Source organism: Chlamydotis macqueenii, chromosome 1 (assembly GCF_036417535.1).
Source record: "Chlamydotis macqueenii isolate bChlMac1 chromosome 1, bChlMac1.mat, whole genome shotgun sequence".
NCBI classification, from domain to species: Eukaryota; Metazoa; Chordata; class Aves; order Otidiformes; family Otididae; genus Chlamydotis; species Chlamydotis macqueenii.
Genome location: NC_141556.1, coordinates 122,542,118 through 122,564,707, shown reverse-complemented (window position 1 = coordinate 122,564,707; position 22,590 = coordinate 122,542,118). Strand labels below are relative to the sequence as shown.

General features: G+C 42.1%; 1 protein-coding gene across 2 annotated transcripts in view; it reads right to left on the bottom strand.

The window, feature by feature from the left end:
* Positions 1-19,778: 19,778 nt before the first annotated feature.
* EFHC2 (EF-hand domain containing 2) overlaps positions 19,779-22,590 on the bottom strand; it is a 62,565-nt gene continuing 59,753 nt past the window's right edge. For both annotated transcript variants that reach the window (XM_086740106.1, XM_086740113.1), the window contains exons 14-15: positions 22,412-22,517; positions 19,779-20,099 (exon numbers count right to left, since the gene is read on the bottom strand). In XM_086740106.1, the coding sequence (XP_086596232.1) occupies positions 20,004-20,099; positions 22,412-22,517 (202 nt within the window). In that variant the 3' untranslated portion in view covers positions 19,779-20,003. The remainder of the gene's footprint in view (positions 20,100-22,411; positions 22,518-22,590) is intronic.

The following is a 22,590-nucleotide window of genomic DNA, read 5'->3' as shown; positions in this document are numbered from 1 at the left end:
TATTCTAATTAAGGTACTTTAAATGACATATATATACTGTGTTTTTGTTTTATGCAGTGCACTAATGAAAACCACTAGTTTAACTACAGAAAAACCAAAGTCCTGCATGAGCAGAGTAGGTACCTGCTGCATCCCAATGGTTTCTCACAGCTCAGGAGGCAGAGTCGGCACTGCTGTCTGCATTTGGAAGCAGAGAATAGGTTGTTGGAAGTAATTCGGTCTCTAATGTTCCTTCAGACCCCCGGTCTCTTTGCTGGAGCTTTAAACACAGGCTGGCAGTAAGGATGGAGGGGAAAGGAGATAAGGCAGTATGGGCAACCTGTGCCAATGTCACTGAGGAAGAAAGAGAGGCTGGAAATTGAGAGAGTTAAGGAGAGTAGGAGGCAAGGAGGAAGGTTTTAAATGGGCACCAAAACTTCCTGACGTGGCTGTGTTATAAGCACCTTCATAGGGGCAAGTCAGTAGCCATTGCCTTGTAATAGCTGCAATAAGACAGCACTCAGGGTGTAAATAGAAGTGACTGAAACACTGGAGGTAGCCTGAACCAACCCTTCCCAGCCCACAGCCCGGCCTGGGCTGTGAAGCCCTCCAGAGAAGTAGTACAAGTTCATCCACGCCGCACCATACGTGGTGACTCCCAGGTTAGTGCAGCCAACACTAGCTTTTATGAGCCAACATGCTGCCACAACCCAGGCTGAGCAGGGAAAGCTGGAGCTGCCGCTGATGTACATGGGATGTACGTGACCACGTCATCCTGAACTCCCTCCACCCTGCGGGCGCCTGTACCACTCCACACCTGCAGTTTTGCAACAGCCCGCGACGTTTTAAAACAAACAGCTCAACTGGCCCATTGAGCAACTCACCGACACAACAAAAACCCACATGGAGGTTTCCAACCAGCAATTATAAATTACGCTGGTGTTCTGTTTAGAGTAACTCATAGCGGTTTATGAGAATCATCTCACTAGCAGTTTTTAGGGACTTCCAAAACATGTAGTTCAGCCAAAAGCAAAGCAGAAAAAAACACTACCAGGAAGGAATTACCAAGTTACTAAAAAATAACTAATAAATACAAATTCACATTACAGTAGAAGATAGAGGCAGAGAAGAGAACACAAGAGGTAGACGAAAGAAAACAAACATGAAAATGTTGTACTGACATTTTTATCATTGAGGTAGATACGCATGTGAACATCTCCCTCAAACTCATGTATCTGAAAGCAGAGCTGTCTGAAGCAGAAGCAGAGAGGAAGATGTAGCATTTGGTGGCTTCTCTGGCCACTGAAATGAAAATTTTGGAGCCAAAGTGAAGTTATCACTAGCTGCCAGACACAATCTTCCAAATGAGAGTGCTCCCAAATAAGACTGTGGGATATAGCCTGGCTGCCAGCTGTAACACCGACAAATAGTCATATCATCCAAAAACCATGGCAGTCTGAAGCATCAGCTCAAGATTTTCAAAGTGCTTGCACAAGGATGCTTTAGATGTCCATGCACAGCTACATGCATGCCCTCCCGAAGAGAAATCCTGCAGGAAAAGCCTGAGTCAGGCCAAGCTGGTTGGGGCCTAGAGCACTACATTCTCTTGCTTTCATCCTGCCTCTCATTTTTCACCTCTGGGCACAGGGCTCAGTTTAACTCGCACATCCAAGTACGCAAAAAAATGGGAACACTTTGGTTTAGAGGATGTAGTGAAATTCACAATACGTACAGGCTTGAAAAAGGCTGCTGTAACAATCTGATGTACAACAAACCTTCTGTCAACTGGTTTTTCATGACTGACGGTTCATTTTCTGCTCCCAGGTCCTAAGTTACAGGATGGAGGCACAGGGAGTGATCACCTGCCCCAGTGCCACCCAGCAGCCCCAGTCAGCAGTCCCCTGCAGCAATCGCAGTCATCAGATCCCCTCACCTGGAGATTTTTTCCCCATGACCACAAGCTCCTGGATCATTAAGGAAAAGTATTCCTCAGTGGTGCCTCCACTGCTCCTTGTGAAAATCCTACACAACCAGGGCAATCGGGAAGTGTTTACACTATCTGGCCTTTGTTCCGGTATCTTTAAACACTGACTCCAAAATAATTCTGATTTCCATACCACACAAGTACACTGTGGCTTCATTACTGGTGAGGCACAGACTGTGAATTTCCCTGCCTTGGAAGTTGCAAAAGACAGCTCTGGTATCTACAACATCTTTTAAGGGAGCCCCTGGGGTCCTTAATGAAAAATTCATTAAGGGTAAATCACTATTCGGCTTCATTGTCATTCTATATCAGCCCTGACCAGGCTGCAGGTGAAAGTGAGTTTAGTGGTTACTATTTATTCCCAGCCAACTACTAATCCCATTTCCCATTGCTGAAATAAGGCATTAAAAATCAAAGTAATCTCTCATTGAAAGGAAGACATTCCTAACAGCTGTATCCTTCAAAGGCTTCAGGCTTTTCTTTCCCTTTACCATCTCCCTAGGTAGCCCTCCAGGACACACCGTTATGTGGGATGCCAACTGCTCGCTATTCATCATGGCCCTATTCTCCAAGGGCCCATTGACTTTCAATAATTTATCACTCGATGTTTTGTGTGTTGCTGCAGAAATAAATCAGAACTGGGAGTGCCAGATGCTCCCGCACCCCATCGTACTGTGCTAATTTATTAAAAAGGGGTTTTCTCAGCCCAGCCATGAGGTGCAGGAATCTCCTCCGCAAGGAGCAGTGAGGATGAGGGTTAAAGTCCACTGAGCCAAGTGTGAAGAGTGTTGAGAGAAAGAGAGGGAGACTTCATTGTGGAAGCACATGAGCTTGGAAACCCTCGCAGGGTGAGCAGGCGGTCGGCTTTCCAAGCAGAGCTAGTGGTGACAGCACTCCAAGAAAAATACATTTAGTCCTTAAGCGTGTAGCTTTTGTTCTGGGCTCACAGTCTCTTTTTGTTTCTTGGACTAGGTCTCGCACCCGGATACGGCAAGTAAATATCAAGCCATAAATCACAAATTCGATGCTTGCTTTTCTTTCCTCAAGGTTGTATAACATAATGAAAAAGATCAAGTAAATGCAAAGCTATTTTATGCTGCACATGCGGAGTGCAAAAGGCCCTGGGTCTCTTCCAATGACCCCACAAGAATGATAGGCCTCCTGCTAACAAGAAGATCTATTTTTCTGAGACATCACACAAATCCTCTCATGGATTGAAGAGTTTCTCCTGTTCTTGTTTTCTTTAACGCTCTTGCAATACAGTTAATGTAACATATAATGACCCTTCATTCAAACCTTCTGCACATATATATGATGGTAGCTTCATCAAATGTGCTTCTGGCAGAACAGGAAGTACAAATTTCCTATGTTCCTTCCTGGAGTCCTAAATGCACGTCAACAGCTCTTTGGTACTTACCACCCTTGGTCATTTCTCAGCTCCCCTTCAGAGAGGGAGACCCATGGCTGCTAATACACAATCGTGCCTCTGACGTTACCACTGGAGCACAAGGTTGACCCCACCTGGAAGATGGGAGGGTGCTGTGACTTCTCCTTGAAGTTCTGGGACCTTGTCCTTGAAGTCCAGCCTTGACAAGGTTGCACACTGAGTTGCAGCACTCCCTAATCCAGCAGGGCCTGAAGTCACACCACTGATGCTCATATAAAATCAGCTTCTAGCTCCTGCAAGGGAAAAAGCCAAATCAAGAATGCATGATTCTTCCTACCCCCCTCAAAACATTGTTTAGAGCAATTCCTCTTCTCTAGGATGGTGCCCACCAAACAGGAATTGTACAATGGGATAGGAGCATTCCCAGTACTGCTGACATATTAGCAGCCTGTCTGCTTATCTCTGAGTATGTAAAAATGGGACTTTAGAGCATCACATAACTAACTGACAGATAGTTTTTGTGGTGACAGCAAGAAAAGACACTTTCTTGACACCAGGTCCTTTGCCACGTTTCAAGTCTTTGCCACATCTCCAGGGGAACTTAGCAACCTTTACAAGAATGAGCTGGCAGGTAGTTTGTAAGCCCCCACTTCTGTCTCCATTCTCCCTTCCTCCTCAGAAGTTTTCAATTGCATTGACATTTTCCCAAACTTCTAAGCTAGGGAAAGATAATCTGATGTGTACAATTCTAGCCTGAAGAGCTGAAGCTTGACACGTTATGAGAAAGGACAAGCAAGAGCTTATAATGGGAAGTGTTGGGCAATCCTGTCCTTACTGAAGGCAAAATCCCCCACTGCGCTTGCCACCAAGATTAATTCCAGCTTTCCTTAGGTTCTGTGACATGCACAGGGCCTGTCCCAGCAGCTGCTGAGCACTGTCAGGTCTAATGCGCTCTTTCAATTCTCTCAGCACCAGTATCAAGAGCGTTCTTCTGAGGAGATTTTTCCTGAAATCTTCATGAGACAACATTGGGAAATCCTGATTAGTCAGTAAGATCATTGTTTATCCTTCTAGTAAAACACAGCTTCTGCTAAACCAGAGCCATTCTCTTGCTGAAGATAAGCAAATGTTAGCAAAATTACTGTAAATCGTAAGATTACTGGTTAAGGTTGCAGCACAACACAATTTGCATTTTAGCTCTGTTTTCTCTCATTTACAGCCTTCTTCAAATGTCTTCTTTGGCACTGAAAACATTTGTCTCAACCTAAAAGTGAACTTTGAAGGGGGGGAGTCTGAATAAAACCCCTACAGCTGTTTTTGAATTATCCAGGAAGAAAAAAAAAACGCACATTTCCCAGTATAAACATTATCTTGGTTTTATTTTGTTGGTTTTCTTTTTTCTGTTGTTTTGTTTTGGGGTTCTTTTTTAGTTCAAGGAGAACATTCAGTTTATTTAGAGTTAGATCATTTTATTTTATTTAGATGTCAGCACAGCACATCTGTATTTCTCAGTGAGACAGAGGAGCATAAGAACTACTCTGCGCGGTCAGACCAAGGGTCGGTCCAACCGCGTACCCTGCCTCCGATGGCCACCAGTAGCAGACGCTCAGAGCAAAGCACAGAGGAAATAGGACAAGCACCCAGGGGCCTTTCCTGTTTTCCCCCTGCGCTCCCAGCGCTTAGTGATCACAGGACTTCCTGAGCTGGAGCTACAGCTGGACCACCATGTTTGTCAGTCACCAATGGCCTGGTCCTCTCCCGATTTGTCTAATCTGCTTTTGAGCCTCTCTACCCTCTTGGCCTTTGCAGCTTCCTGTGGCAAAGACATGGGCACAAGACAGCTACACTGCATGCGAAATTAACGCCTTCTTGCTCTCTTTTTAAACTTCATAATGTCCTTGGAAGACTCTTAGTTCTTACATTACAAAAAACACTTAATAGGCTCTTTCCCTGAATAGGCCTTTTTTTCATAAGCTGTTTCATCACTCCTCTCACGCAAGCTTGCTCATAGCCCTCCTCATTCTTGTTTTTTCTTCTCTCTGTACCTCTGTCTCTCCTGTATCCATTTTAGGAGGGCTGAAGCACGGCATGGCTTACAATTCAAATAACAACTTCCTTTCCTGGTAGTTTCTAGTACTTATTGCCTATTTTTTTTCCTCCATTGTTGAGTAGCAGAGAATTTTCCATCATTATTCCAATCCTCTTTCCAGATGGCAACAGCTTGCTGGGAGCCAAATGTTGGATAAGCAGTGGTCATTTTGTTGCTTTCCCTCTATTTCACTACTTTGCACTGACTTTCCCCTGACATGTTATCTCCCAGTCACTCAGCAGTGTGAGATTCTCCTGCCACTGTTTGCTTTTGGCTTGGCTCTTCGGAAGAGTTCTGCATCTTCTGCAAATGGAGTTAACTCACTATTTATCCCCTCTTCCAGATGTTTCATTAATATATTGGATTATACCACATACATCTACAGTGTTTTCTAGACTAGAGCAGCTCCATGAGAGGACTTGGGCCATTTTCCCTCCGCAGCTTGGCTTTCAAATGTGCCTAGGGCAAAGCACCATTTTTGGAAAGCTGGATGCGCTTTATCTGTGATGCCTTGCTTAGTCACATACTGACCTCCGCAAAGACTGCCAACAGATTTGTGAAGCCCGACCTTCCCCCACGGAAGCAGCATTTCCCTCCTTCCACTATCGACCTCACAAACATGGGACCCAACCATGTCTATCGATTCTGATCTGTGATATAATTTTCAACACTTTCCCAGTATAGAAGGTCAGCGCGTTAGTTTGCAGTTCTCAAGTTCTTTCTTGAATTATTTCTAGCTCTAGTTAATATATCTGGAATAAAATGTTCAAATGTGAGGTTTTATTAATAATTAGAAGAACAACAAGTATTCCCTGTAGACAAGTTCAATTATCTTTGCTAATTTCCCTGTTAAAAGTGTAACTTCTTCCATAAACTGGGCCAAAGTATGCCCACAACTAAAATTTGCCCTTGTTCCTTGAATAAAGTTTTAATTTACTTCTTGCACAGCAAAATGCACTGGCAATTTCTTCCCTCATAAACTCCATTTTTGTATTCACAATTTTGCTTCTATAGCCTCTTGTGGGTGAAACATAATACAAGGCATCAACTGAACACCCAGAAATTGTCATGTACTTTGGCATCTGCAATTAATGCTGTGATCTGAGCTCACAATTCGACTCCTCTTACCCTAGGAAACGGACTAGCGTTATTTTGCCTCTATAATTTCAGTCATATTGGTACAGCTTTCCCTGTGCACACTCCTTTCCTGGAATAATAGTGCATATTGGTTGGTGTTTATATTTTCCTTCAGTATGATTACTCTCAGTTTTACAAAGTAGAAATTTGCACACCAAATCCATTAAAAATGTAATCAAATGTACAACACAGGGTAAAACTATGCAAGTTTATACTTGACTCATCTGTCTGTCTCACACACTTGAGTGTGTGTATGTGCGTGTGTGCGCATAACACTGCATGAGCGTTCATGTAGACATTAGAGAAGGTAAATCCATCAGCAAAGGTTTTCGTATAGGAATTGTGTTTTATTGCAAAAAAATGCTAAGTAAAACCCACAGAGGCAGAAGTTACCTATAGCACTGAGGGCATCATGAACATAATTACAAATATGAAAGCACTGTCTGTAAAATTAATGCAATCTATCAAGTGCTTTAAAAATTGGCTGACACTTAAATGTTTCACCTACCCAGGGCTTCCATGGGTACCATCACGGTACCACCTAGGTAAACAAATGCAGATTAATGGCGGGAGTGTGGGTGCTTTCACCTCTCTCCCTCAAAATCAGCAGCAGCACCACCACACTGTGCATTCCCACATGACAATACATTAGGGCTGTGCAGCCTTGCCTCCACCCTTGAGTCAGTTCAGGGCTGTGTTTGCCTCTGGGTAATGTTAAATTTAGGGCTTGCATTTCAGGACTACTCATCCTCACTTCACAGCTCTCTCAGCTGCAGTATATCACTCACAGGCCAATACCCTTAACCCATAGCGGGGTATCCCATGTGGCATACACTAATTTATAAATGAGAATGATATCTGAATGCGTCACATTTCAGTGAAGAAAAACAAACCTTATGGACTCTTTTAAGGCTGTGATAAATTAGAATGTGCATGGTATAAATATTTGTCTTGCACCCTTATTACAAGTATTTCCTTTTCACTAGTTAATTTAATTAAGAGGTGTCCCTTCAGATTAAAACTTTGTAAGATTGATATATTTTCCTCCAAAACATAATTCATTTTAAATGAAGAGGGGAAAACTCATAGCTCCTGAACTTATTAATAATGATCTTAATTAAAATACATTCCTATCTTCCTTGAACACTTACGTATGTTAAGGGATAGTTGGGAGCGGAGGCAAGAGGGATTATTTTTCTTTTCATGAGAAAGACCTGATCCCAGAAACACTGTGGAACACATATGATGAGGAGTTAGTCACAATGATTTCTTTGGCAAGAGAGAAAGAAGCAGAAACAAAAACAACACTGACCCAACTTTCTGTCAAAGCGGGGGATGGGGACCAGGGAGCCGGTGCAGGATCATTCTTCTTCTCTCCTGACGTCCAGGATCCCATCTCACTCCAAAAAATCCTCCTTGTGCTTGGCAGCTTAGGGCTGTGATGGAGACTGAGGACACGAGGAGAAGCGGTCAAGCCTGCCCATGAGTGGCTCATGGCCCAGAGTGGGTCACCCTCCTGCACAGCCTTGGGGGTTGTGGGGGCCTCCATGTGTCCCTCTTTCTCTGTGATGCAAATTGCCACCCAGTGCAGGACACTGGGACCCCAGGAATGCAAAAATCCATAGAAGATCTCATCCTGGTTCAGCTGGCAAGTTCTGGGCGAGAGCAGCTCTCCTCTGGAGATGTCACCTGGGCGGTAGATGCAAAAAGAAAAAGGAGAAGATGAAGCCTGCTGGAGAAGGTGCTATTTAGGGGTTCAGATGGCCAGGATTTTGCCTCAGGTCTGCCATGCTAATCTTGGATGGACCACTACGGCCCACTTCTGAGAACCCCTTTCCAATTTTTGTCTAATCTACTTCAAGGGTGATATCTCTGGATCACAAGCCAAATCCTGCTGTGTCTGTGTAATGAGACAATGAGGCTCCACTCACAACTTTGCTGACATACAGGCATTACAGAGAGATGATGACAAAACTGCAACTGTTTTTCCAAAATATCTGCTTTGTCTCTGCTCACAGAGCAATTCCTAGAATTGTCCGCTAGAATATTAGTCCCCAGCTCAGTCCCTATAGAGGGGTGAGTGATTTTGTGCCTGATTTTTGTGCCTTTCTTCAAGGGAGAATTCAGACATAAAAATGTTTGGGAGACGCACCTATTTTGAGAGGCATCTTCTTCCAAAAAAGTTGGTGTTTACAACTTCCATCACTGCCTCTGTGACGGTCAAGGTCACAGAAAAAGGCTTGTCATTTCACTTACTCTTTAGAGGAGAATTTTCTGATCAGTTTTGAGTACGGTGTCAATAACCTCTGTCATATTTTGCTTCATTACAGAGCCTATCAATGCACTGCTAGCAGACTCATTAACAAAACAAGAAGCATCACTGCCAGAAGAAAAGGCTACTCAAACATAAATACAAAGTCTAGCAAAACATCTCAAGCATATAAGCTTAAACTTGAATCATTGCTGCAGATATAATTGAAGGGGTTTCTCAACACATTATTCAAATCTATGTTGATGCTGCTTTGCTTGACACCCACCCCAGCACCTGCAGAAACCTCTCTGCTGAACCTAAGACTCTTGGTGAGATTGAAGCCAGAGCGTTTGGTCAATGCCAGCTCTTACATCAGTGACTGGCACCCCTTCATGGCTCACATGTTCCACTTTTAAAAGAACAATTATGGCCATGCTAGGAGTTGAACGACAAAACTCAAAGGAAAATGAACTTGAAGATGTTTCCCTAGCAACTGCGTGCAGCAGTGTTCCCACCAGCCCAACATTACAGCATCACACTTTGAATTGAAAAAAAAAATACACATTGACATCTTTACCACTTAAATGGCAAGTGCAGCCTGGCAGAGACACAGCTTTCCTTGGTCACACTTACCGTACCCAACTCATAACACTGGCTTTCACTGTATGTGGAAGACCACTCCGGATAAGGAAAAGCAACAGCCATGAACAGAGGTTCAGGGAGCATAGCAACCTCATGAACTGGCCCTGAAAACAAACAAACAAAAAAGCTTGATTTCAGTATTGTTAAAAGAAAATAAATGTTTATTATCTCTCTCTTTTTCCCTTCCTGATCCTTCTCACTACAATACTGGAGTAATTTTGCATATGTTGTTTAACGAGTCGCCTTCAGCCATCTGACACACATTGGCTCTCTTGAAACAAAAGCCATGAGCTCCCAGAGGGCAAAGCAAGGCTTACTCACCTAACTGTAATCATCTAGCTAATCATGTAGCAAGTCCTTCCCCGTCCTTCTCACTCATCCTCCCCAAAATGTCTTGACCCTCAGAAACAATGTGCCCTGGTGCAACCCACCCTTTCTTTCCCGGCAGACTCAGGTCTGTATTTTCTCTCCACTGTATTACCCAGAGCAGATACAGTGAGTGATGCACGTAGGGAGGGGGAAGAGGTGACCGTCCCATTACTATCCTAATAAAGCCATCTATCTGTTGTTTACATTACCATCACTGTTTTAACCGATGTAGTCCAGTCTACTGCACGAGGCCAACTTTTTATGCTGAATCCTGCATTATTATCTTCCAGAAGGACAGTAACCATTTCCCTCAAGGATGCTATTCTGGTTTGAATATTTAGGCACACAGATGAAAGGCTGCTACAACAGCATACTGTAAAATCTATTTGCCCTGGTACATTATCTATTGGTTGTACTCCTGAGATAAATACATTATACTGTATCACCTCGAGAATGATTTCCACTCACCTGTGCTGGAAACATCCTGTTCCATAAACTTGGGTTTCACCTTTTGGACCCGAAGTTACTCTAAAAATGCTCCCCAGAGATGGTCAATCGATTGCTTTCCTTAGCTGATGCACGCTTAGCATGACTAACATGGATTAAAATAGAAATATTAAATGCAAAAAATTTATCTCACACTCTGATTTACGGTTTACCCTCTGCAATACGAGAAGCCTTTGGCACATTGAGGCAGAGATGTCTCAAATGCCATCAATGGGACATTTTTATAAAAAGAATGTGATGGGAGGGAAGCATTCATCAACATCCACGCGTTAGTTGTGCAGCTCTTCCTCCTCCTTGCTAGGTGTCAATTCTCACACCATTCTTTCTTTCTATAGCTCTTCATGCACCGTCAGGGTAGGAAAAGCTCAGCCAGGGGCTTTGCAGGGCAGGGCTAAACAGTCTCAGAGTATTTAAAAGCCTCAGCTGATGAAGCAGGAGGAAGACCACGCAATCGCCCTGACCCACGAGAAAGAGAGCGTTGCTCTGGGAAAACAGCCCCCCATTGCCTCCCGAGCCACATGCAGGGACTTGGGCAACCCATGAGACCTGCAGTCACGTGCAGCCTTCAAATGACAAGTTTCTAACCTGAGAGAAGGACCCAATCCTGCTCCTTCTGAATGACCAGGAACTTCTCAAAGGCTTTGGAGCATTTCATAACTGCATACAATGGAGTAAAACCTGAGATGTCCAGTTTCTTCTCTATAATTCAAGTAACAGCCCACCCATATACTTAGATTAAGGTGTACTTTAGGATAATGAAAAGTCATTAATTCTAATGAGAGTTTCTAACGAAAATCTCTCTGATACTCCACAAATCCCCTCTGTTGACACAGGATGACAGAGATGTAGTAGAACAGACAGACAATATTACAGACATTTTTCTGTGATGCAGAATCTCAGAAACTGTCCTGCTCATCAGCATACTTACATGGCATCAGGAATGTTATCTCATACCTAGGAATTACTCCTTTTCCCATCCCTATGCAGTCTTGCTAGCATTATTTCCAAAACCTCCCCACTCACAGGCTGAATGTGAAGCTGGCACTGGAGTCACCATCCATCTTTCCTGTCTGCACGAAGCTTTGATCCAGCCTCTCGTCTTGCTAGGAGCCAGGGCATGGCTCCTCCTGGCTTTCTGTCCCACCAGGCACCGGGAGCCAGAGCTGCTAATGCTGCAGCCACAGAGGAGGCGGTGCAACCCTGTCACGAATGGGTGATTTAGATCACTTAAAGAACCACTGTCAAAGGTATCATCAGCAAAACTGGTTTTTATTGAAATATGACATTGTAAAAGTGCAACTTAACAAAGTTCTATGGCAAGATTCACTCCATTACTGTACTGCACAATCATTTGAACAATGACTCAAAACTACCAAGGGAGCATTAAAGTTACCAAGGTAGAGTCAAAATTACCAAGACAAAACCAAAGCTACCAAGACAAAAATCAAAGTTACCAAGACATAAATTGAAGTTACCAAGTCATAAATCAATATAAATTCAAGGTTATGCATGATATCAGTTGCTTACCAAAGATCTGTGGTTGGTGAGAGGTCTCTCTGCCTCAAGGAGCAACCTTGAGAGGTGTCCCAGCTCAAGGGGAGATCATTGCCATGCAGCCAGGCTGCTCAGCAGGGAGAGCTCAAAGAAGGCTCACTTAGGCTGTCATATTTATGGAGTAAAGTGGCTGGCTCACAGTCAAATTACATGTGGTGGAAAAGGTATGCATGAGACTCCTTGTCTCCACAACTTTCTTTGTTTCTTGATAAATGAGTCTTGGAAAAGCCACTCACTGTTCATGTGTTAATCACATGAGCGGTGTTCCAAGCTCATATGCATCGATGCTCCCTGTGTCACTCTGCTCTGTTGTGGGTTTTCAGAGAACAGATGGGAACTAGAGAGTTCTTGCCCTGGTTACAACTTAGGCCTTTATCTTTTTTTGAAGTCTGTACCAAACTACCACTAGTTTGGTTAAGGGACTGAGTGCGTCAGTCACAGACCCCCATAGCTGCATACCTGCAATACTGCATTTTGAGCTGGGATCTGCCAGGATCTGACCCAGTCCTAGGACCTGGTTGCTGTGGCTGAAGCATGTGGACTACCTTGAGATGAGTTGAGGATTTTGTGTGCAAGGGCAGGAAAGCAGCAAAGCAATTGCCCTTTCCCATAAAGTCAAGTCAAACTCTGTTCCCCAGAAATCCATGGTGAAACTGTTGGGACCTCAGCAGCAATGGTTCAGGTCCTTCGTGATTGTTTGCCTCCAAAAAGGAACTTTCCTTCATTAAGATGCTGAGTCTTTCTAATTTGAATATTTTATTTGCTTTGGGTGTTGGGTTGTCTTCATGATGTGGTTGCCAACAGGGAATCAAAAGGGGCATCTCTGAACGTGCTGCAAGGCCATGAAACATGAAACTTTACCCAGCGAGTGTTACACATGGGGCAAGAGCGAGCACAGGCAGGTTCCCAAGGGAGTGCTTCCCTGCTTGATACCATTGTTATGGAAACATAAAACTTCAAAGTAAATGGGGAAGGCCAATGAAATGTAAATGGCACAAAGCCCAAAAGAGACCGTATTTGTTCACTACTCACCACACTTCTTCAGAACAAAATGTGAGCTTCTGCCTTTTGCGAAAATGAGTTTTCCTGGGGTCCTAAAGGCCAGACTCCCTCGTAGCTGTAAAGGCCAGGAATCCAGCAGCAGTGAGGTGATAGACACAAATCCCAACAGACACTTGAGATGCTTACTCTGGAAACAAACCCTCACACAAAAGTGGCAAAACCAGAAGACATGATGCAACAACAAAACAAATGAAAACTGTGTATTTCATCCCAGGATGAGTTATCTACTGGGAGAGGGTGGGAAAGAGCTGTTGCTCTTTTTCGTACCTACAGCTTTTCACATCCACTTGAATCCAATTGGCTAGAGATGACAAAAACTTCGTGCATCTTGATGAACTCAGACAATATGATTTTAACAGCAAAGGAAGAAATGTCCTTCAGGAACAAAGTAAGTGACCAGAGGTGGTTCATTGCACAACGATTTGCTAAGCAGAAGGGCACCCTACCATACTGCGAAATAAAGCTCTTTCGGACAAAGGAAGAAGTACATTTTTTGTTGCAAATGGCCTAATCAATCACTTTCCTCAGCTCCAAATGGAAAGAGACTTGAGCTACAAAACCCCTACTTGTATTAACCTCCAGGCAAGCAGATGATCCTCCCCAAAATTCATTTAGCTGTCAAAATGGGGAAAAAAATGCCAGCAGCAGAGAGGTTCAAAAACTGTAAAGTCCAGGCACTTCGATAAGGCTTTTCCTCTTAAAAAAGAATAATAACAGTAGAAAAGTACACTGAAACTCAGCTCTAGAGAAGATTTTGTTCCCATTTCTCCAGAAGGGAGAGGCGGGGCGAGGATACCACCAGCATTTTTACATGCAATCCTTTCATGTAAATTATTTCAAATGGGAGCTCTTGCTCTTGCCTGCAGTCAAAAGCAGAATGCATCACTGTTGCCAGACCACCTGGGACATGGGGAGGAGAGGAAATTTCCAGATGGGTTTTAAGACAATTCATTTATATTTATATAGCCAGAATAAATGTTTTTTTTTTCTGAGATAGCATTTCCCTTTGCTGTATCTAGACCACCAAGAAAATAGGGAGGCACAGAATTTCTATTGCATTAATAGTCCTGGTGTTTACAGTTTGGGCTTTTATGAACTTGTGGGAGCTGTTTATTGAGTCATAAACTCTACTAATGGGGATATTATCTCTAAATTATATAAGTACTACAGTATTTGGGTTAGTTAAAAGAAAGGTTTAAAACAGTTACACACATTTTATCTCAATTACCAACATGAACCCATAATGGGAATTTAATTGCTAATTGCTAGCTTATATTGTAGAAGAACTGCAATAACAACACACAATATATAGCCTGTATAAACATGTCCAGACAATTCTATATTCCCTCCTTTCACTGCTACTTTCTTGTATGGTGGGGTTTTTTATTACAATGATTTAATTCCTAAATGCTTCAAATCAGGAATTCCTCTTTGTCAGGAAAGCATTTCCACCAGTGCTTCATTTGACATATTTTTGCAAGTCTTCTGCAGACACTCAAGCGGCTTTGTATAAAAGGGATAACCTTATGCACACGCTTAAACACTTTGCTAAATTAGATTCTCAGAGAGCCCTAATAAGATAAATCCTACATCTGTTTAAATCAATCCAAGTTTTCCTGTTTACCTAGCTGTAGTGAAATTTGACCAAGACTCACTGGCCAGAGCTTGAGTCAAGGTCATTGAGGACAGTCTGGTCCTCCTGCTAAGCATGACCCTGAGTCTCTGTTCAGCCTAAGCTCCACAATGCCACACGAGAGGGATCCCATGCACAGTCAGCTTGTAGCGTGGACTCACGCTCTTGTCTGCTCGGTCTGCCCAGCTCAAAACAGACTACGCACAGCTGCCTGAAGCTCAGCCCATCCTACACATACCATACTCACTGCAGTGTGGCTGCAACCTGCAGTAAGGGTGGGGAGCAGCCAAGCAGTGACCATGCTTGACCTCAGTGCTCCTCTAGCAATGTTGATGGACCCTAAGGGTGGGATTCCTTTCACTTGACAGTAATGCAAACATCTACATTTAGCTGGCTGCTTTAAATCCCTTCACAGTCAGTGCAGAGGGAGGGCAAGTGTGTGGATATCATGTCTCCTGTAAGTATTTCTGTGGGCTAGTCACTCCCTAAAGGTGCCCATCACCCTTCCATCAGCAAGTAAGGGATCCAGAGAGCTACAGGTATCTGCACTGTAGACACCTGAAGTCAAGGAACTGAAGTCTCACCCATAAACCCCATGCTAATTTAAAGGAGGCTGCACCCCACCTGCACCACAGCAGCTCTGCAAAAGGTCTTCCTCTTGTCTTTCAAGACAATGCCATTCTTCTGACAGATTTGCCTTTGAAAGTGGGAGCTCTCTCAAGCAATGTTAGGTGATACAATGAATTTCGGCTGTTACAGATCATTCCACCATGCTGCTTGCCAGGGATCTGCATCAGATTTCAGAGAAGTTTGTGAATCAGCTTCTTTACTTCTCTTTGTTCACAGTTCTTAATATGAAACTAGCCTGATGAAAGAGGAGAATAAAGAGGACAGATGGCTAGGGTGAAGGGCAGATGAGGATAGCTAGTTTATTTGTGTGTAATACATACCAGAAGAAACTTCCAGATGATTCCAAAATGCCCAGCTGTGCAGAGAAAGAGTTTATATAATCAATCTATAACCTTAATATATTAACTATATATATATGTAGCTATATTAGCTTCCTTCCTCTTCTTGGTTATGTTCCCTCACTGGTTTTAAACTTCACATTGGAAACTGGTAGGGATATGGACTTCTCCCCATGCCCCTATCTGGCTTGTTTGACCACTGCCTAAAACATGAGTGCTGCTTCTGACTGAATCTGAGTCACTATCCTAATCAAACAACAATGAGAAATTAATTCAGAAAAAAACCCAGCAACTTTAAAAAGTCTTCAAGATACTTTTCTCTCAGATGTTAGCTATACTGATCTCTAAAACTTAAAAATAATTTTAAAAAGCTGACTGAGCTCAGATTGTCGCATTTTTTCCTCCTGGTACTTTAACTTCCTCACAAACATGCTGATGTTCTGTCTTTCTCATCATACTTGGGCTGAGCCACCTCGAAGAGGAAGAAATGCTGCGAGTAAATATGCAATGGATTAGTTACTGAGGGTACAGGACACTATTGCTTAAATAACTAATGTTTCCCTCCCTGTCACTGAAGAACCTATGTATGACTACAAGATGTTAAAAACTGGAAAATTCTTCTAATCAGTTCCATTTCTCAAACTGCAGGAACACAGAGAAGGGTCCAGCAAGCAAGAGACCAGTGAATTACTATTAGTGATATATGGACTGCTTTTCTCTGAATGCTGTCAAGTGACTGAAAACATCCAATATTTTTGTTATTGTGGAATAAGGACCCCTGCAGTTTTCCCACAAAAAGTTTGCCTTTGGGAGGCAGAAATGTCTCCTGGGCTAAAAGCACAAGAAAGAGAGAGCAGACATAGGAGTCAACTGAGCCCAAAATTTTCTGTGAAGAGCTTTCCTGCCATGAAGTAGGAGCAACTCACATGAGCACATGAGGGACAAATGCAGGAGGACTTCAGCATCTTTTCATTTATGTAGAATCTTAGAATGGTTGGGGTTGGAAGGGACCTTTAAAGGCCATCTAGTCCAATCCCCCTGCAAGGAGCAGGGACATCCCCAACTTGATCAGGTTGCTCAGAGCCTCATGTACATGAACATTGGTCTGACGTTGGTACAAACGGCTCTATCTGTAAAAATACACCAGATGTCTATATGACGAGTGGGACACAGGAAAATATTGCCTGGTGAGGAACTTCATTTTTGTCCACAGATTGTCTATGGGTGCTTGTGGCTACCATGTCTAAGGGGGACCCACCTGCTGGTGACTCTGAACTGGACAGGAGCAGAAACTGATGCGAGGCCATGAGCTAACCAGCATACCACCTGCACAAGAAGACTTGTGCTCTTTGCCATTTGCAGCCTGCCATTTGCTTGCAGCAGCAGCTATTCCAGAGAACTTGGATCCTCTTATTCTCAAATGCCAAGTTGAGGAAATAAAAATTAACACTGAACATGCAGCAGACCCCAGCAGTGAGACGGGGAGCTGGTACTGTAATGTGAATCTCTTCGCTCCTGCCATGGACAGCACAGATACTTGTGGAAAGAGGATATCTTTGGCTCCCCTACAGAGATAGAAAGCTGAGATTAATGGCAACTGTGAAGGCTGCCTTCCCCTTTATATGATGCATGCTTTAAAGCTGTGGCCTCCTGCCATCTTGAAACATAATCTTGTGGTATTGTCTTCATTCAGGCCCCTCATCAGCAATGTGAAAAGAGAGAAGAAGCTGGTGGCAGGATTAGAGGAGAGGTTGAAATATTCTGGGCAGCATATGCTGTAAGTCACATTATACAGAGTATTATTGGACTGCTCATTGGCTAGGGTTTTCCCTTCTGGAAGCACTGTTGCTTGTAAAAGAGAAAACCCGGTGAAAAGTGTTTATAACACATCAGACCACAGCTTATGACACATTGTGAGCACAGTGACAAGCACTGAAAATATTTTTCAGGCCCTGTCTGCCCTGCTTCTAGGAGATCCTTTTGTGCTCGTCAGGGTTATGCAAGATGCATGGGAAAAGAGGAGAAAGAGAAGTGAGAATAATAATTCAGAAAGGTACTGATGAGCATCCTAAAATTCCTGTCTTCAGATGACCCACCTCAACCTCAGAACTGAATACTTTAGTCTTGGAAGGCTGTTTGAGACCCTCATTGTTTTAGAAGTGGGAAGCCACCTTTTGTTGTCTAGTTTAAATCTATTCGTGGCAAATTACACTCATTTGTTCTTAAGACTACCAATGTTCTTAACTGAAACAGGTTATTTTCCTCACCTGGCCAAAATACATTTACAGGGAGCAGTCTTATTCTCTCTGAGACTTCATTTTATTTCACTAAATAAGTCCTTTATTCTCCTTTCCTATCTCCATTCTTTTGGTCACCTTTCTAGTTCTTCTCTGCACTGGTTCCAGTTTGCAGTCATGTTTCTTGACCCTGACCAGACCAGGCCATGATTGACCAGACCTATACACAGGGTTCCACTTGAAATTAAAAGAAATCACATATCTTGTAGTTTGGTTTTGTTTGTTTTTTTTTTCCTGAAAAAAAGGGCTACTCTCTGTCCTATACACATAAAGGAAAATAATCTAAGGTGAATTTCGCATCTCTACAAGCTACTTGGGAATTTCTAAATGTTCAGAGTCAATCTTTCTTGGAAACCCTCAGCTGTACAAGATTTCCACAACTGAAATACATCCTTCTGAAGTATGGGGAACATTAAAAATTTACAAGGGCAACTGCATTCATTTATAGTGTCAAGCTCAGTCTTGGTGGCACGTTTTCAAACTCTTCAGCTTTCACCAAACTGGCTTCAAACACAAGTTATTATTGTTTTGGCTCCTGACACTATCCCCGTGGTCAGACATTTTTTTTGTCATGTAAGAAACCATTTTCCTCTTTTGGATCAAAAAGGAGTAGATGGTCTTGACTACAACTTGGAGCATTTCAATGAGTTTTCACAGTTTTCTTTTTGACCCTCTGGACATAGACAACCATTTCCTCATTTTATTGCAAACATCTTCCTAAATAGCAGCAACACACACAATCATGCCTTGCCTCAAGTCCTTTTTTTTCTGACAAAAAAAAAGGTAAAAAGCTGCCAGAAGTTTCATATTTTGCCATATGGAGGGAAAAGAATTTACTCCCAGGAGCTGGTTGAGGGGCTAGAGAGAAGACATACGGTTAAAAACTTCATTTACACTATCATGTAAAGTGCAGCAAGATATTTCTAAATAGAATCATAATTATAAAAGGGATCTCTAAGTTTCCAAAAATATACAGATTTACTGAATTAAGTTATTGTTTGAACTATTGTCTTTCTCTCAGTTCGGGGACTCAGATACATTGAATTCTCATCCTTCTAAATCAAACACTTCCTCCTCGAATTGTCATTTCAGATTACAGAAAGCGCAGAGTTCTCAGCCTACTGAATCTGCGAGTTTCCTGGCCACCAGCAGAGGTGCACTGGCGCACACCTCTTCCCCTTCCCCTGGGGAATCGCCCTGGATGAGTCAGCTTCCCCCTTCACCTCAGCTATTCCGTTCTTTAAACTAGGGTAATTACTTCACTCACAAAAGCATGCGGTAAATTCAGATCTAATCATGGCTTTGAGCTGGCATAAGCTTAAAAAGATACAGAAATACTACCAGGAACTCCATTTAGTCATTGTGATTTTGAGCAAAGAGAAAGGCATCAATTAATTTTCAAAGGGCAAGTACAGTGTTACCGCACAAGTGTGCAAGTTGCACACTAAAATTGTACTGAAATATGTTCTCTTCATACATGCCTCATCCAAGTAAACTTGGGTGGCTACTAATCTGAGTCACATTTAAAATAAAAAGCAAGAACTGATAGCTTCCGTGTCATGCCTGCAAAATATTTACTTCTACATTGTAAGGCTAAAATTATCTCTGATACCAGAGCAACTTTATACTGTGCTAAAACCTTGCTAGTATTTCCTCCATAAAATAACAAACTTTGACACAAACAGTACTTAAACATCACCACAGGGATATTGTAAAAACAGAGACATAAGCTAAAGAGCAAGAGAGGAAATTTGAATAGAATTACCTTATTGTGCTAACATACTCCGCTCTAGTACTTTAAGAGGCCATCCAACAGCTTCTTTTGTTGGCAGAACAAAGCAGGGTCAGTCAGATTTTGCTCTGTTTGACTCAAAGACTTCTGAATACTTGTAAATTCTCCATAAAACCAGACACAAAGATTAAAGGATATAGTTTTAATTATGCTTATATAAGTATGAAAGAGTATTGTTGATTTAGGAGGAGTTACAGAGAAACACAAAGTATACATCTATGTTGGAATAAGAAATTAAACGCAATAAAACCTATATCTGATTTTTATATGTTTTACAAGACAAGTTTTCAGTATCTAAGTAAGCTTTGGAGCTGAAACACTAATCCAAAAGCAGTGCCTTGCACAGGTCGGATTATTCTTCCTTGCCAAACAGATCATCCAGAAGAGGTAAGTAATTGATCCCTTTCACAGGAAGGGATGGTGGTTGTCCACTCCAGTCATCTTCATTCTGAAATTAGTAACCCAGAGAATATCTTAGAATATAATATTAAAAATAAGAATAATTAAAAGCTGGTCAACATAACCTTGAATGAGCTGATTCATTTCACAAATATGTGAAGAAGTGGACCCTTATGTAGGACATTCTCTTAAAAGATTATTACATGAATATTTTTATCAATCTTGCAGACTATTTTCTTAAAAATATTTTCTATCCTTAGCCCCTTTGCAGATCTTTTCAAATTAAATAATGCTATATTTTCTCCGTTAAGATGCTTATACTTGAAAGTCTTGCAAGTCATCTATGCCTCAATGTCAAAAATCATCCAAGATAATGACACAGAGAGAAAGAAGCAAAAAGTCAGCTAAACATACAAGTACTGTAGTCCCAAAATATTGCTGTTAATTCATGGTAAGTTGTGAACAGAATGACAATTGGATTCTAAAGTTGAACAAGATTTAAATCCCTTCCTTTCTCTGCTTTTTTCCATTTCGCATTGATCTCTTCATTAAAATATTCTTGTACTGTACCAAAGATAGTCTAGGTATTGCAGCTAACTAACAAAATAATAAAGTCAGTAAAAATTAATAAACTATACTGGCACCAATTTGGACACAGTTGATGCTCGTTCTTCTGTTTTGATTTCAGCTGTAACCTTCCTCCCATATGTCCATGCATCACTCTCAGCTGGAGCTCTTAGGCATCAGCCACTCCTGGAAAGTCCATCCACTGGCTGTCCTCCAAGCAAAGATAACATCTTCTCCATACCCAAACAAAATCTCATCTCTTACACTGATCAGAACATATGTTTCACCACAAATGTCCACTTCAACCTCCCACTTGTTTCACAAGCACCTTTTCCTCCACACCTTCAATTTGTGAAGGCTGCTGTTTGGTTCCACTGTCACTTGCACCCCACCTTCCACCATAGGAGCCATCTCCTTCCCCCACCTGCCAAAAATCAGGTCATGCTCAATTGCCAGATAAGCCATCCTGGGAGGGTCAAAAAATGGTCAAACACATTCAACAGCAAGTATAGCTGTGCCTTTGCTTCTTTCACTCTTGTTTTTTGGTACAGAGCTTAGCATCATCTTCAACGCAAAAATCCTCTGGGCACAGGCTCTGACCTTCTTTTTGTTTCTGTGGTACTGAGGCTCATAAAGCCCCTTCTGACACAATCTCCTGTGAGCAGTCACTGTTTAAATATTGGGTTATAACCTAAACACAGAATTCTTCTGTTAAAAAAAAAAAAAGAATACCCACTGAACAAAACCTAATGCACGCTTTGAACCACAGGACTGCTGTCTAAAATCCATGGAAGGGCTTTGATTTTATCTGTACAAGACGGAAAAATTATTCTCAAAGTGAAAAATAAACCACCATGGAAAGGAGAGCAAACTAGCAGCACTGGGCCCTCGTTAGACATCATCGACAGTTTGAGATGCTAAAGAAGAAAGAGTTGGTAAGCCAAGTAAGAGAGAGGAGTCAGGTTAATAGCACAGAATTTGAGGCATATTGGTTTAAACTCTGTCACTGTTGAACTTGAATTCAAAGGAATGCTATTTTTCTAAAAGGTCTGAATACAATCAAACACATTCTGTACAAGCACAGCAACACATTGGCTAGGGCAGAACAGCAAAACTACGTGTTGGCAGAAGGGCTTCGGATTTGTCTGTTACAAAGTTTTTAAAAATCAGCATAGTTGCCTTATGCGTCATCTATTTTAAAATGTTCCATTCCGCACAAGATGGCAAGATCAGATTAATCTCTGCAGTTTGTTGATACCACATTTTTACTTACCCTAAGTAGCAGGCTGGTAGAGGTATACAAACCTTATCCATCAACACTGCTCTTGCTGTACGCCTACTAGTGATGTGGCGCATTATGTACAAATTCTGTAGAGTTATAAAAAGTACATAGCCATTTTCTGCACTGTCAGTGGAGTTTAAAGTACTTCCTGACTATCTCAGCAAGCAAACAGATTGTTTGACATGTGAGAATGATATTTGTGGGTGAACTGGTATTCACGTCCATTGTTCATGGAGAAATACACCTGTTTCCCCTTCTCTTTTTTTTTCTTCCAGAAAAACGTGACAGAGACGTGACACCTATTAGTCTGTTACAGGGCTACTCATCTTTGTTTAACTTCCCTGTTTCATTCTCAGCCTCCAAGAAAAAAATTAATTATTTGAAGAAAACAGGCACAAATAAGCAAAGATGAAAACTGTTGTGGTCTCCACTGGGCAAAACACTCATGTTAAAGTTGGATGAATTATATCAATGAACTGTACTGTTCCTTTGCTCAGATAGACTGGTTTTACCTTGGAAGAAACCTTCATTGTTTGGAAAGCAGGCATTTGATTCTTTTTCCAGTTCAGCCCGTCCACAAACTTTTTATATTCCACTTGCTTGTGGTCATCTTCAAACCTATGCAGAATATCCATAACTCAAGGTTAAAGGAAATTTTAAACAAAGTTGTATCTACAGCATAATAATACAT